The sequence below is a fragment of the Pistacia vera genome, unplaced genomic scaffold (assembly GCF_008641045.1).
Source record: "Pistacia vera cultivar Batoury unplaced genomic scaffold, PisVer_v2 Contig1111, whole genome shotgun sequence".
Classification (NCBI taxonomy): domain Eukaryota; kingdom Viridiplantae; phylum Streptophyta; class Magnoliopsida; order Sapindales; family Anacardiaceae; genus Pistacia; species Pistacia vera.
Window position 1 is genome coordinate 317217 of NW_022195151.1, and position 15476 is coordinate 332692.

General features: G+C 34.5%; 2 protein-coding genes across 2 annotated transcripts; one reads left to right on the forward strand and one right to left on the reverse strand.

Moving 5' to 3' along the window:
* Positions 1-8433: 8433 nt before the first annotated feature.
* LOC116141085 (toll/interleukin-1 receptor-like protein) lies at positions 8434-9209 on the reverse strand. The gene is made up of 2 exons (XM_031426629.1): positions 9198-9209; positions 8434-8916 (listed from the first exon to the last, which is right to left on the reverse strand). Exons 1-2 carry the CDS (start codon positions 9207-9209, stop codon positions 8434-8436), a joined length of 495 nt encoding a protein of 164 aa, XP_031282489.1.
* A 110-nt stretch (positions 9210-9319) lies between these two features.
* LOC116141225 lies at positions 9320-11942 on the forward strand. Its single transcript, XM_031426745.1, has 4 exons — positions 9320-9540; positions 9624-9756; positions 10238-10546; positions 11654-11942. The coding sequence occupies exons 1-4, from the start codon at positions 9461-9463 to the stop codon at positions 11768-11770; spliced, it is 639 nt and encodes a 212-aa protein (XP_031282605.1). The 5' UTR covers positions 9320-9460; the 3' UTR covers positions 11771-11942.
* Positions 11943-15476: the final 3534 nt, after the last annotated feature.

Consider the following 15476-nt stretch of genomic DNA (forward strand, 5'->3'; position numbering starts at 1 on the left):
TGGTTTTCCACTTGAAGAGGACCTTGTTTTAGTGCTTATTTTTTGATAATTCTGTATATTAAATGAGTATTATGCTCTGTATTTCAGGAGATTCCTGTTATCAATTTATCATTATGGAAAATGCTGCTTCTCCTCTTTTATTTTCAGTGTGCTGTTTCTTATAGAGAGCTCTCCATTGATTTTCTTGATGATTATGATATCAATTTCACTGAAGGGAATCAATTATGTGATTTTATTGTCGTGAATTTACTTCTTCGATGTTTGTTTCGCAAGCTTTAGTGACTACTGTTGATCTATAATTCAAGCATTGTTCCTTGATGCCTCATGATTGAATCCAAGTTTCCCTAATGGCTAATGCCTGTCTTGAAATCCTACTGAGTTGAGTGAATTTTTGGTTGATAATGCACTGTGTTTTTTTCGGGTATTGTTGTTCAATACCGCAGAGTTTTGGATATTTTTTAATCAGCATGAATATCTGTTTCTTGATGTAATTCAAATGAGAGTGAGTTGCGGTTGGTTTGGTTCGGATTGTTGTATCAAATAGTTAAAAGGGTAGTCTATTTGAAGTCAATCGGAGGAAGTATGCCTTCATTTTTGTTGGGGAAGGTGATAAATTACTTTCTTTCAACTTTTCTGAGGACATCTCAACGCAAGTGGTGTTTATATGCGTTAATCAACCTTGTCATCATTTATTTCATTAACATAATGTTGTAAACAATGCCATGGTTGATTTTAATTTGCTTTAAGCTGTGCAAATGGAGCTTGAAAAAACTATCGTCAAAGAACATTATGGAACAAAGGCACTATTTTTAGTTTATCTCCATCATTTAAATAATCAAATTGAATGATACTTCATTAAATATTTGATGAGTGGAAAAAGAAGCAAAATAGTCAACCTAGATGCATTTGCGCGCCCTGGTATGCTTTTATAAAGATATTGGGACATTTCACTTCTTTTTAAATTTATTACAGACAAAAGAGTTGACATGATTACTTGTAAAGCGTAAAGCCATTTGCTATGGCAGTTAATCTGTTTCAGGTTGCAAACTTTTTCTATATCTGAACTGGGCTCTAAAGAATTGTATGAGTAGCTGAAGGCATACGGATTCCCGTGATGCTAATAAATAGCAGATTGATATTCAGAGGGGTGGTTGGGAGCATGAAATGGTGGTTTCTTTGGGCAAACCGGTCATGTGGAATTGAACGAAATGAAATGCAGATCTTTCATGAATGGCTTTTATGTGCCTGCTTAAGGAGCAATGCTTTTGTCCTTTGAATGCATAACCACGTGCTTCTGACCCACTGCCCCCCCTTACCTGCCTCACTCAAGACTCTTGATTTTGAATTCAATTGGGGTGTGGTATTTGGAGCTCCTGATAGTGTGTGAATGCATTCAATGATACATTCAAGATGCATGGTAAATGTATTGAATATAGATAGACCTCTCCTGATCTGAGATAGGGGAGGTTCTAGATATTAAAGACCTTCCCTCACATTAGAAAATTAATCACGTCTCTCCCATTGACCAAACGCTAACTAATGATGGGAAAAAGGGGTCGTTTGCTAGCTATTTTTGTTTTTCTTTTTGAAAAAGAGTTAGAAAAAGGCAAGAAGCAGGGTCATTTTTGACATTTTGACATTGTCTCTGCCACGCATGGCATCACTACTCGAACTGATAGATGTATTTGAAGAAGATTATGTGTCCTATCTTATAATCGGTGTCGTGTTACTTAAAGTAAATGAATTCATTGGACTTCAAAATAAAAATGACAAGTAATGATTTATTCTCACCACCATCCTACTCCTCGTGGGCTAGTGGACTCAATTTTTTTTCCTTTTAATTTGGTTTTTTTTTTATTTTTCAATCAAACTGTATTTGTATTAATGTTTCTAGATTTGACTCCACTCATTTTATTTTTCCCTATTTCATATTATATATATTTTGAATTTATCCCCTCTAAAGTTATCATGGCTCCCTAAATCCATCACTAAAGTTAATCATGAGTCCCTGAATACCATCACACTCTCTTATCTCAATCTATTTTCAAGTATAATTTTAGTCTTTGTCACCAATTTTGCATTTCAATGCCCTTCGGAATTTGAATAAATAAGTTTGAGCTCAAGTAAACTTAGGGCCATGTAAGCACTTTGCACATATAGTGTTGTGATTTGTATTTTTTTTTCCCCTCATTTGATGTGTAATATGTAATAATACAACCATTTAAAATTGTAGCTAATGAGTTAGTTAGAATGTTAGTTATATAATAGTGCATTCCATTTTTTTTTTTCATTGAAAAGCAATTCAAATTCAATAATTATAGCTAATGAGTTAGTTAGAATGTTAGTTATTTTAGTTAAGGGGAGGTAGGTATGAATTTATGAAATACAAGGGGTTTCAAAATTCCCGAAGATAACATGTAGGTCCTTGATAAAATACCCAAATTAATATGTGAGTAAACGACATGTTCCCACCCAAGGTTTAGCGAAATGATAAGTTCCCACCCTTGGTTTGATATATGCAAGATTCACATCCTTAAATTAACATCATTAGTGACTGTTGGGTTTTGACACAGATGCACAGGGTGCTATTACCAAACTAACCTCCCATTTTCTTCTTTTTCATCTCCCCCTCTTCCTCCCGTCTTCATGCCTTGCCATGCCCTCTCTTTCATCTTCTCAATCATCTCCTAGCCAGTTTTTCCAAAATTGGCCAGAATTTGAGCCGATTTACGCTGAAACAACCACAAACTCAAGGGTTTGGGAGGGGGTGGAAGTGGTTGCTGGAGGGTGGCAACTGCAAGTGGGTGCACAGACAAGCACGCGTGTAGGGTCGCGCGAGCTTGCGCGCTTGAGGGGCTAGCACTGGGTGTGGGCTTTTGTCAAACAACGTGTGCACATTGGAAGAGGTGGAAGGTGAGAGCGTTGGGGAGTGCCGACGACGAGAAAATCAACAAAACAAGCAACAACACTACAAAAAACCTTCCCCAATCGTCTTCCAACAAACAAACTTCCAGCAAATCAACAAATCAAATCCAAATCAACAATTAAAATGAAAAAACCCTAGGGAGAGGAGGCTTCGATAGGTGGCGTTTGGCGAGCAACTAGGTTCGAGAAGGATGGGGGTTTTTGAGGTGGGATGTCAGTGAAGCTATTGATGGTGATAGGGTAGATTTCCAGCGTCGAGAGCAATTAGAATTTTGCTTGAAGCATGCAAACCGATGAAGGGTGGTGGTCAGCGATTGGTGAGTGTTGGCGAGAGGGGGTGGATGGGAGTTTGAAGAGGAGGTTAATGGGAAGATGATGGTGGTGTTGGGGCGGTCCAACGATACCAAAATTAGGCTGGACTGCGTGAGGGTGAATGAGATCCGAGATTTGGAATGACCATTTTACCATTTAACCGTTACATTAACAAATTTTTTGTTAATTTGAGGGTGAGAATTTGGAATTTATGAAACCAGGGGAGGGAACTTGCCATTTCGCTAAACCTTGGGTGGGAATATGTGGTTTGCTCTGAATATATATTTGGTCTGGGGACCTGGACCTAACTTGGACGTGGTCTGGAAAGCAGTGTATATGAAGCTGAAGTTGATTCAGTTTCTGCATCTAATTAAAGTATGTATTGCGTGAGGATGCAGCGAATGGCGAATAATGTAACATTCTGATATCCACACTGAAAAGGAAATGAAAGATTTGCAATCACAACACCAATACTTGTATATTTTTAATCGGTCGAATAATTCCAGACTTATGGATTATTTAATTTGTAGCTTTTTCTCCTCATTTGATGGAAGAGGATTCACCGGGCTCTTCTTATCGAATTTATTTTTTGCTTTATAAACAAAGCTAACACCAACCACAAGCAAATTGTGTGGACGCAGTTCAAATGAATTCCTCTAAGAATCTTTCTAAATTCTAACCAACCAAAATCTCTTTCTATCCATTTCAGAATACCACTTTCATGGAATACACATACAGTACAGGGTTTAGATTTTAGAATGTACAAGACTAGAAAATCTTACACTCTTAACCATTTATTATTTAATATTATAGCTTTGCTAACTCATTTAATTTTGTAATATTTTACAAAATTGCACCCCTGAAACTCAAAAAATTGACATTTTACCCCCACTAAGTATAGAAACTATCATGGGTCACACTCCTTCCCGTTATTTTTAGACATTTTACTCGTTAGTTGTGTTGATGCTGGATTTTAACACCAACGACCTCGCACGTGTAAAGTGCTAAGAAGGTCTTAGAAATTACACGTGATTAATTAGGGGATTTGGTTATGAGTTGTTGTTTTCACAATTGCATGCAAAGACTTAAAATAAAAGAGACGATGAGAATTTTTATAGTGGTTTGAATGCTTAAAACTATTCTTATATCCATTGTTTTCTTTTATATGAATGTTCTTGGTGATTAGCTAAGTTACAGGAGGTCGCAAACAGCGAACAAAATTACAATAGCTTCGTATTCAGAGAGAATATTAAGCCAATTTCTTTTCCGTAGGTTCTCTTTGCTATTTGTTTTGTTGAATTTAGAGAGTCTGATCTCGATTTTATGAAGGGGAGGCCTCTATTTATAGTTGCTGAGTTTAAGGTAATGATTACAAGTCTGTAAGTGATAGGTGCCGTGCAAGTCTTTCCTTGCGTTCCATTAGTTGATAACTTAGAAAATATCTTTAAATTATATGAGGCTTGGACAGGTGTGTGAATCAAATTCATTCACAGACAAAACTTGAGTCGGCTTGGTTGGTTACAACTATATTCTTTTTATCTTGGGGCGACGTGGCAGATTCTAGGTGGCGCAAAACCTTCCTGAATTTTGATTGGTACTCGCCGATGTAAGCTTACGTTAGTCCTAATTTTTCTTTTAGACATAACAAGTTGTTTGAGTTTAGGGGTGTAGATGCAGGAGTAAAACATATTTCATATTATTCAAATACATGAAAAACGTTTTTTTCAACCCTACATATCTCAAGTGTTGTAACTCGTGTGCTGTTTCACATGTAGATCCATTTCACATGTTTTGTGTTTTACAGATTACACTAGTCCCTCGCCCTCTCCTTCCTTTGTCACTTGTTAAATGGATCTATTACGATTACATGCAACTTATGATTATCATTATTCTTTAGTTTAATAAATTGACAATTATTGCACCGCATATTTATCATATCATCCACCTGGATTCGATTTATTTATTTTAATTCTAAGTTATTTAATTATTTTTAACACATTAATTTATTTGATCTACATTATTTATATCATTAATAAATTAATAAGTGTAATTTAATATATTAATTAGAAGATAATTAAGGTAAAGTGGGAAGCCAAATATATAACAGTAAATGAAATATTCCCACCTAAGGTTTGACGAAATCCCAGTTGGTACCCCAAGTTTCATTTATTCCATATTCCCACCCTTAAAATAACAATGTTAACAATTTTTAGGGTAGTGAGGGTGCAATTATCATAATGCCCTTAACCCTAAATTAATAAATTATGTTTTAACCCCTAAATTACTAAAATTATAAAATTAACCATCTTATTTTCAAATTACTTCAATTATACCCTCAGTGACAACGCACTCTCTCGGTTTTTACTGGATTTGGGCTATTTCCGATGGCGTTGAACCCCCTGGTCACCTCCATCACCTTCCCCATTGTCCGTCGTACAAAACCCCTCTGGTTCTTGAATCATTGGCCCCTCCAATCGCTGACGCCGTTAGGCTTAGGTTTTCGTTGTTCTTCGCTGGATTCCGGTCGATTCTGGTGAGGAAAACCCAATTGGACATCACCACTGTGACCAGCGTCTCCAAATCTACAAAACCCCTATGTCCCTAGCAACCGTTTAGTGGCCATTTACCGGTGGAGACTGACGAAAACCAGTCGCATGTGGCGGTTGTCGTGGCTGGCGATCAGCGAGTGATGAGGGGTTGTGAAGGGTAAGGTTTTGTAGAGGGAACGATGAGGGTTTGAATGGTGGTGACAAGGGTGATTTTGGGTGGAAGAATCGTTGGAAAAGGGAAAAAAAAAAAAAATCGGCGGTGATGTTGGCTAACATGCGTGGAGCTTTGTTAGGGGCGACGATTTGCTAATGTGCGCCTCCTTTGCAAAATTATCAATTTACCCTTAAACCGTTATATCTAACTATTTTTCGTTACTTTAAGGGTGAGAATCTGGAATAAATAGAACTTGGGGTATCAACTGGGGGTCGTCAAACCTTGGGTGGGAATATGTTATTTACTCAATATATAATACCCTTTTCATCATTTGGGCTTTTTATCTCAACTGAGGCCGAGTAAGGTAGCTGAACAGCCTCACCTTAAATCAAGGACTCTATTTAATAACCTTAAAATAAATGTAATTATAAACTAATTAATGGTATGTATTAGATACTAACTATGCTTTTTTGCTTTCTACCAGTTATACACAGTAAATATTTTAACAAGAGGATTTTCTTTTTCTTGTTCTTTTCAGCTTTGTGAACATGCATTAGTCTTTGAAGTACCTTTCAAAGTTACATTAGAATTAATCAATTTCGTTTAATAGCATCCATTGAGTAATAGATAATAAATGGGTTAATTACAATAACCACCCCTGAAGTTTCAAAAACTGAAAGCTAGATGATAACTTTGGTTGTAAGGTACAAAAACCACCCTTTAAATTTGGGAAATTACTCAAAGACCACATTTATTGACTGAATATGTTCGTCTACCGTTAACAAACACTAAAATATCCATCATACCTTTATTTTCATATCTTACTTAAAAACAAGAGAAATTATATATTATTTAGCCATATTTTAGGGTGGGAAATGAAAACTAACCTCAAAGTGGAAAATATCTTAAAAAATAGTCAAATTCAATTTTCCTAGTTTTGACGGATGAAATTGCCCCTATCCGCATTTATCTACCTTCTTCAAAACCCGTCTAACCCATTCTCCATTAACTATAATACCTACCAAATCACTACATTTTTCGATTTCCTAGAGGAGATATTGTATGATTTTATTGACTCTTGGGTGGTTAAAAGATTTACAAAAGATATGTTGGTTTTATTGAGATCTTTGAAAAAAAAAAAAAAAACCCATTGCAGGGGGTACTGTAAAAATAAAAACTATTGTAGGAAAAAAAACCAAGGTTTAGGGTTTAGAAGTGATCGATAAGGAGATATCTTATAATACTTACATTATTTATAATTTTTATATCAGTGACCGATAAGGGGGTATCGATCACTAATAGGACCCATAGGGGGTATCTAGTTTTCCTATTGGTGACTAATAGGGGGGTATCCGTCACAGGTAGGACCTATAGGGGCATTAAATTTTCTTCTAGATAAAATTACGTTAGGTCACCAATAATGATGATACCCCCCTTATTGGTGGGTATCCGTCATTTCTCATCATCTCCAATCTTGGGACTGCTCCATGACCGATAGCATCCATACCAACCGATAGACAGTCCCCATGACATTTGAAATAAAGCTGCAATGTTTAAAGTGGATGACAAGTTTATTATATAGAGCTTTGGCAATGGTGGTTTTTCCAATTCCACCCATACCATAATCCTAAAATCCAAACACCATTGGCTTTAACATCTATAATCTTCATCAATTCTTGTAGACGAGAATCGAGTCCAACAGGATATTTAGCCACACCTAATGGAGCATTACTCAATTTAGACAAAACCTTCTTGACTAAAGATTGAATTAACTGTCGCTCAACCTTGACAATAATATTCATCATGATCAAAAGAAAATTAGAGAGGATATGACAATAATATTCATAATCAGAAGAAGAAAATTACAGAGGACATAATTGTAATGACAAATGAGATACTAAAGGAGATGGTTCAAACAATGTGGAAGTAATTTGTTCAGTCCCAAGGACACCCTTTTGGGATTACTTTAAAGGTATTCATTTGAACCTTTACAACATTTCTATTTTCTGATGAACGGTGTCTAACATTAATCTTTTTATTAAGCGAGCAAATGTGCATATGATAAGCAATAAAAGATGGTGATAGTGGATTAAACATAATTTAGAAGGCATTAAAGAAATGCTCAGGATCCCACTTTAGATTAAAAATTCTCATCAAGTGGATTAATTTAGTAAACATAAATGAGAAATTAGTGAATTCTGCGCAAGTAACTTCCTGATCGGTGCAATGCTCTATACCAAAACCCAAAATAAATAAAAACTGTATTTCTAATTTACTAGAAACTCAAAAGTCTCCTTTAGTCTTCCTATACAACTAACACTTGAGAAATTAAATAAACAAACAAAGAAATTGAGAATTCAATGGAGAAATTAAAAGAAAAAAAAAAAAAACACTTGAGAAATTAAATAAACAAACAAAGAAATTGAGAATTCAATGGAGAAATTAAAAGAAAAAAAAAAAAAAAAACCAAATTCTAGAATCCTAGCCAGAGATTTAATCGGCCTTTTCCATAGCTCTCCTCCATCGACCAACCTGATCTTCACCAAACCTCTGCTCCAACTTCACAAAATCCTCTTCAAATGGGCCTTTCTGCCCACTGACATCCGAAGGATCAATCCTGAAAAACACCGGAAGCATTAGCTTCTTGTACTCTACTATTTTGGCAAGCTCCTCAAGACACCATCTTGAAGAAGTATACTCATTTGAAATTACAGCTATAGCAGCTGCAGAATCCTGGATGGCATCCACAAGGCTCGGAGCGATCTCCTCTCCTCTCTCCAGCTCCTCGTCGTCGCGAAATGTACGTATACCATTTTTTGTAAGTTCTCTGTACAGAGTTTCCGTGAAATTGTGGCGAGTGTCTTCGCCTCTAAATCTTAAAACACGTCCCAACGGCCAACGGTATCTGACTGAAGGTGTTGAAGCGATTTCATCATCCCCGCCGATCAAAAGTTGTTCCGTATGGATGGGATCGGACTAGATGTTAATCCTCTTTCCAACTTTAAACTTTTAACATTTTCAAAATTCTAAAAATTTCCCTGGATTTGTCAGAATAATAGTTCATTGTAATTGTACTATGTTATTTTTTAATAGCCCCCTATAAACAACATAACTCAAGCAAACATAAACTGCAAAAGCTCAAGCATAATAATAAGTTTTGAACACAAATCACACTCCCAGAACACTTTGAAGTTTGAAGAATCAAAACAACTCAAATGGCTCGAAGAAACTTTGGTATTTTATATGAGGGTAAAAACGGAAACTGTCATGTTATGGTCAATACTCAATATACTCTATTGGGGATTGGTCCGCAATTTTGTGGTTAGTTTAGTTAAAATAAATTATCATAGAAGTCAAATAAGTTAAAAAAGGGTATTCCCTCAAATTCCCCTAAAACTAACCCAACTGTTGAGTTTGCTTTGCATAATTAATTAATTATTTCGTATGAATAAAATAATATTGAAATCAATTGTACAAATTGAAAGAAAAATAAATCGGAATCGGAGATCAGAGAAATCAAATGGCTTCGCAACTAATTGTTCTCCTTTTCCACGTAATTTGGCTCTCTTCAGCGTCTCTTCCAGCCTCAGCTTACCAACCGTAAGAATCTCTCTTATTTATAATTTTATGGATCTGTACAGTATAGCAATGTCAGGTGATGAATATCGAGTTTAATTTCGCAGTGAAAGCGGAAGCACAGAGAGAAGCGTTGGGCAGAGACTTCTTTTGGGTTTCAAAGAAACGCCTAGTGGAAGCAATCGCACTTTCGATTGCTCTCCTTCTGGTCCCTGCGTTCCCTGTCTCTACTCTGAAAAGGTTTCTTTTTTTTTTTTTTTTTCCTTCAGTTTTATTTAAACATCAATTATTAGGTTCTTTTTTTTTCAATGAACTAATTTTTTTTCGCATTAATTTACATCTATGCTCTGATTATGATTACCTAATTTAATTGAGCTATGGAATCTGCAATTCAAGGTCTATTGTATTCGTTTTTATGTGGATGCTAGTCTCTTTTGAAGTTTAGGCTTATTTAGTTATATTACAATTCACAGATTCCTTGCAGTAAATAAATGACATATTGGGAAATTGCAAACCCTTTGTGTTTCAATTTTGGAGATATTTTCTTGAATGTATATGTTGGCAACGTAGTTGTTGTTTAACTTGTTTTATTTAGTAGCTTTATATTACATAACCAAGCGGGATCATGTGATTTTAGTCTGTGATCTATCAATGTCTTCCATCATGTGATTACTTTTTTTTTGTATGTCAACTTGGTTATAGCTTTATTTGTTTCCTGTAGAGTGATGACAAATATCGATGCAGTGAGACTGGCTATCGTATTCCTTTGAAATGTGTAGAAATTGAAGAAGGTGCCAAGAATGAAAATGAGCAAAAAACTAAAGAGAGCCGCTCTACTCTTGAAACTTCTGCTGACAGCATGAAACAACATGTAATGTTACATGATGCAGGCGGAAATGTCACTTCAGTAAAACATAGAAGTGTACTGGATGATTCATCCACATCAGAGGACAAGTCACAGGCATTTATTACTTACAGAAGCTGTATACCAGCAGTAAATGAAGAGAAGTTGTCAGTAATTGGTTTTGAGGTATGTATCTTTTTCTTTCCTCTCTTTGATTGAGATAATGAGTACTCTTTTTGGGCTTGATTACTTTGACGAAGATTGCACATGACTATAGTGTTCATTCTGGAACTCTGAGATTTTCTGGGCAACTTTTCATTCTATATCTTCTCATTGCAAGCAAATTTTAATGATGTTGAATTTTTGTGGTCAATTTTTCCTATGCAAAATGAATTTTTGCTCTTATACTCATTGCTTATATTTGTTATTTTTCTCTTCCACTACATCTAATTGGGATAGAATAAAAGTAGACCTATTCATTCTACCTCCATTTCTGTCTTATATTTGTTTTTTCCTTGTTTTCTCTCTTTTGAGATTATAAATGCTTGCGAGTTTTAAAATATTTAGTTGTAGAGACTTTCAATTCACAATTTTTTTCATTAGGGTTTGATTACGTTATATCTCCTTAAGGCGGGGGGAGGTTGGATTTTAATTATTTTATTGGAAAGAGAGTAATATTTCATTTCTATTGGTGAAGATTCCAATTTATTGATTTTAGTTTTGCTTCTTGTAACAGTGTTAATAGATCAGTGCTGTTGCAAGATCTGGTCCTAACCACCTAGTTTTCTGCTCACTGCAGTAGTGCAGTGAACTTTAAGCTCTGTATTTTGTGCTGCATGATTCTTTCAGTGTTTTTGAGTCATGGGCGTTATCTATGAATAACTTTTGTCTGCAATTTTAGGAAATACTTAGTGGGAAGCCTTGACTATGTTGCTAATGAGGCAATCATCTGGACTTGTGCCAATTTCTCTAATAAGATAATAATGGGAGTGATGAACGTATGTTGAACCTGTAAGAGTCTTTATTAGGGAGATGGAAGTTCTCCATTTTTTTGTTGCTTTGAGCATGGTGGCCTTTATTATCTGGCTTTTGTTAGTTTCATTCTTTGTAGATCTTGCTTCACCATACTCTATTCTCCATCTCTGTATTAGGTGGTTCAAATTATTTAGGTGAGACGCTAGCATTCCTGAAATTCATTTAACTTGTATATGTTAACTCTTTGGATTTGTTAGAATTGAATTCAGTGATTGCAAGGCTATGTTGATTCATATCTTTTTAAACTGCTTTGGACAGAGTGTAGTATTGTGTTTGTTGCTCATTAGCGGGTCAGTTGTCTACTTCAGAAGAAAGCGGACTGCTGTCATGCCAGGAGTGGGGGCAGGGAGGATCCAGACTAACTCTAGGTTTTAATCAACTCTCTAGTATTTCAAGCTTGCTCATTTATGTAAAGTCAATTTCTAGTGATTGTCGAGCTACATAGTATAGCATCGGGGGCAAATTGTTAATCGATACCATATGCAATCTTCAGTATGTTGCTCTATAATTGTATTATTGATTGTTTAGTAAAATTATTCTTTATTTATTTGTTTTTGCAACACTGGGATGAATTTTTGTATACCATATGCAATCTTCAGTATTTTGCTCTTCAATTGTATTATTGTTCGTTTAGTGAAATCATTCTTAATTTTGTTTTTGCAACACTAGGGTGATTTTTCGCATACCATATACAATCTTAAGTATTTCGGTCTTCAATTGTATTCTTGTTCGTGCAGTGTATCGTTCTTTATTTATTTGTTTTTGCAATACTAGGATTAATTTTTGCTCAAAAGTAATAGAGTTATTGATGCTATACAGTACACTCATGCTTATATATATATATATATATATAGAGTAAAACCTCTCTATAGTGATACTTTATATAGGAATAAACTCTACATAGTTATAAAAAATTCTAGTCCCGACTTGTGATAGTTATAAATAAGAATAAACTCTTCATTGTAATAAGTTATAATTTTTTTAATTTTCACCTTAAGGAAAGTCGCCTCCACATAGTAATAATTATCTGTATATTACAAAAATATATATTTTATGTTACATTAAAGGTTTAAGATGAAATAAAATATTTATCTAAAGTTGTTTGAGATAATGATTTATGCTTTAGAGTTGTTACAACATCTTTTAATCTGTGAGTACGTAATAACTCGATAGCATGGATACCTTCTTGTTGAAGCCAAAATATTTTTAGTTTCTCAAGCATGTTTAGAGCTTCATAGTACGAAACTTTTTGTATTTTTATACTATCATCCTCAAGATTATTTCATTGCTTTTCTTATTAAATTGCGGCAATGATTTATTCTTTAGTTAAAATATATATGATTTGTTACTCATTTGAATGATCGGGGAAGACATTAATATTCATTCGATTAATACAATGAAGTTGTCGAATCTGATCACTCAATTCTGCGATCACTCTTTTATTCTCCTCATTCACTTCATTTGTAACTTGTAATTCGTCAACATCGGAGGTCTTAATTTTGTAGTGTTTAAAACCATTGACAATTGTCTGTGGCTTCACATCAATTGAGCATGCATCAATTGCATTTACAGTTCCGTCAATGACAATTATTTTTGCTAGTTCCAAGACATGATCTTCTATCCGGTTCAAAAGTAGAAAATTGAAGTGTTGAATTGAAATCCTAGTACTACTAAAACATGAATTGAAATCCTATTATTGTAATACTAAAACATAAATTATAAAATAAGAAATCAAAACAATAATTTTTGTAACTACATCTTCATTAAGTTAAAGCTTCTTCATAGTAATAAAATTAGTTCATCCCACCATTATGACTATAGAGAGGTTTTACTGTATATATATAAGTAAAATCTCTTTATAGTGATATTCGATATAAGAATAAACTACACATAGTCATAAAAAATTCTATTCTCAATTTAGGATAGTTATAAATAAGAATAAACTCTACATTGTAATAAGTGATAATTTTTCTAATTTCCGTCTCAAGGAAAGTTGCATTCACATAGTAATAATTATATGTATATTGTAAAAAAATATCACATTAAATGTTTAAGATGAAATAAAATATATCTAAAGTTGTTTGGGACAATAAATTATGCTTTAGAGTTGTTACCACGTCTTTTAACTTGTGGGTACATTTTTCGTTAGCATGGACATATTCTTGTTGAAACCAAAACATTTCTAACTTCTCAAGTCTGTGTAGAGCTTCTTAGTACGAAACTTTTTGTATTTTCGTACTATCATCCTCATAATTATTTTTTTTCTCTTCTTGTTTAATTGTAGCAATAATTTATTCTCTTGTTAAAGCATACATGACTTGTTGCTTATTTGGATGATTAAGAAAGACATTAATATCCATTTGATTAATATAGTGAAGTTATCTAATCTGATCATTCAATTCTACAATGACTCTTTGATTCTCTTCATCCATTTCAATTGTAATTTGCAATTCATCAACATTGGAAGTTTTAATTTTATAATACTTAAAACAATTGACAATTGTCTGTGGCTTTATATCAATTAACTATGCAACAACTGCATTTACAATTCCATCAAAGACAATTATCATTATTGGTTTCAAAACACGATCTTCTATCTGTTTTAAAAGTAGACAATTGAAACGCTAAATTAAAACCATAATATTATTAAAACATAAATTAAAATTCTAATATTGTACTACTAAAACGAAAATTATGAAATAAAATTTTTTTGTAATTACACATGTATTAAGTTATAACCTTCTCTAATAAAATTAGTTAGTCCTACCATTATAACTATAAAGAAGTTTTGCTATATATATATCCATCACCTTATTTTCTCCTTTCTTACCCCGACGGAAAGCAGAATATGTAACTTCGTTTATATTTTAATTAAAACAAAGAAGAGCCATAGTTGGTCACACTGAATGTTGGAGGAGGGAGCCCGTTATTCATTCCTGCATATAGAAGATCAACGGGCAGTTGTTCCGTTTCCAACCCATGGGTAACGGAAATGCTTTTAACGAANTCTATTCCTTTAGAGTTCCAAGATGTTTCATTTGACTTTATTCAACATAATTGGTAAGCTTCAACTACCTAGCTTGGCAAGATTTTTTTGCAAATTTTAGGGATTTTGATTTTCAGCATTGATGATTTTGGAATACGAGATGCGTTTTTCATTTTGTATAGTTTATGAACGTTTGGGTTCTAGGGACAACTTGTCCTTTTTTGTGTGGACAACTATCCATTGTTGTATACTTTTTTATTTTAATAGAGTATCTTAGTTTCCTAGGAAAGGGGAAAAAAACAATTGGAGAGTGTTAGACCACCCATACACAAGGTTTATAAATTGAAAGGCAAGAGTAGGAATAAGCATTAAGGTGCAATGAGGGTGACGTGACAATGAATGTGGAGAGTGTGGTGAGTTTGTTATGAGTGTGGAGAGTTTGTTATAGGAAAGTACACGTGGCTGATATCAGTGGTTACAAAATAGAATAATTAGTATATAGAGAGAAGAGTGTGAGGCAGGTCATTTTTATCAAGGAATATCTTCATAGGACAGATTGGGAGGCCCCCAGCTCCTCGAACTACTAGGAACCTGTTGTTGAATGAATTGCTCTGTCAAGGGATAGTTCAATCCTAATTAATACTATTTCAGTTCTTTTCAGATTGTGCAAATATTTGCTATTGTGTGTGTGTTGCGGTTGTTGTTTGATTTTTTTTTCAGGGGAGTTCCATTAGTTTGGTATCAGAGCTTGGCTGAGGAATGGTCAAATCGAAGATGGAGAACAGAATGGAAAAATGGAAAAAGAAATGAAATCAGTGAAGGAGGACATGAGCTCAGTGAAGATTGATGTGGGTAGCCTTAAAGAATACCTGACCGAGATGCGAGAGTCAATGAGGATGAGGGAATCATGATTCTCGGAGGACAGCGGAGATAGTGGGAAAAAGGAGAAGAAAGGCAAGAAACTTGAGCTTCCAATCTTCAATGGAGAGGATCCATTTGGGTGGACATTCCGAGCAGATCGCTACTTTTCCATTAATAGATATGGATCATTGGAGATGGTTGAAGTCGCCACTGTGTGTATGGAGGGAAGGGCAT

Coding starts and splice junctions, on each gene's coding strand:
- LOC116141225 (XM_031426745.1), top strand. CDS start 9,461: ATGGCTTCGCAACTAATTGTTCTCCTTTTCCACGTAATTTGGCTCTCT. Junction 9,541..9,623: donor CCAGCCTCAGCTTACCAACC/GTAAGAATCTCT, acceptor TTAATTTCGCAG/TGAAAGCGGAAGCACAGAGA. Junction 9,757..10,237: donor CCTGTCTCTACTCTGAAAAG/GTTTCTTTTTTT, acceptor TGTTTCCTGTAG/AGTGATGACAAATATCGATG.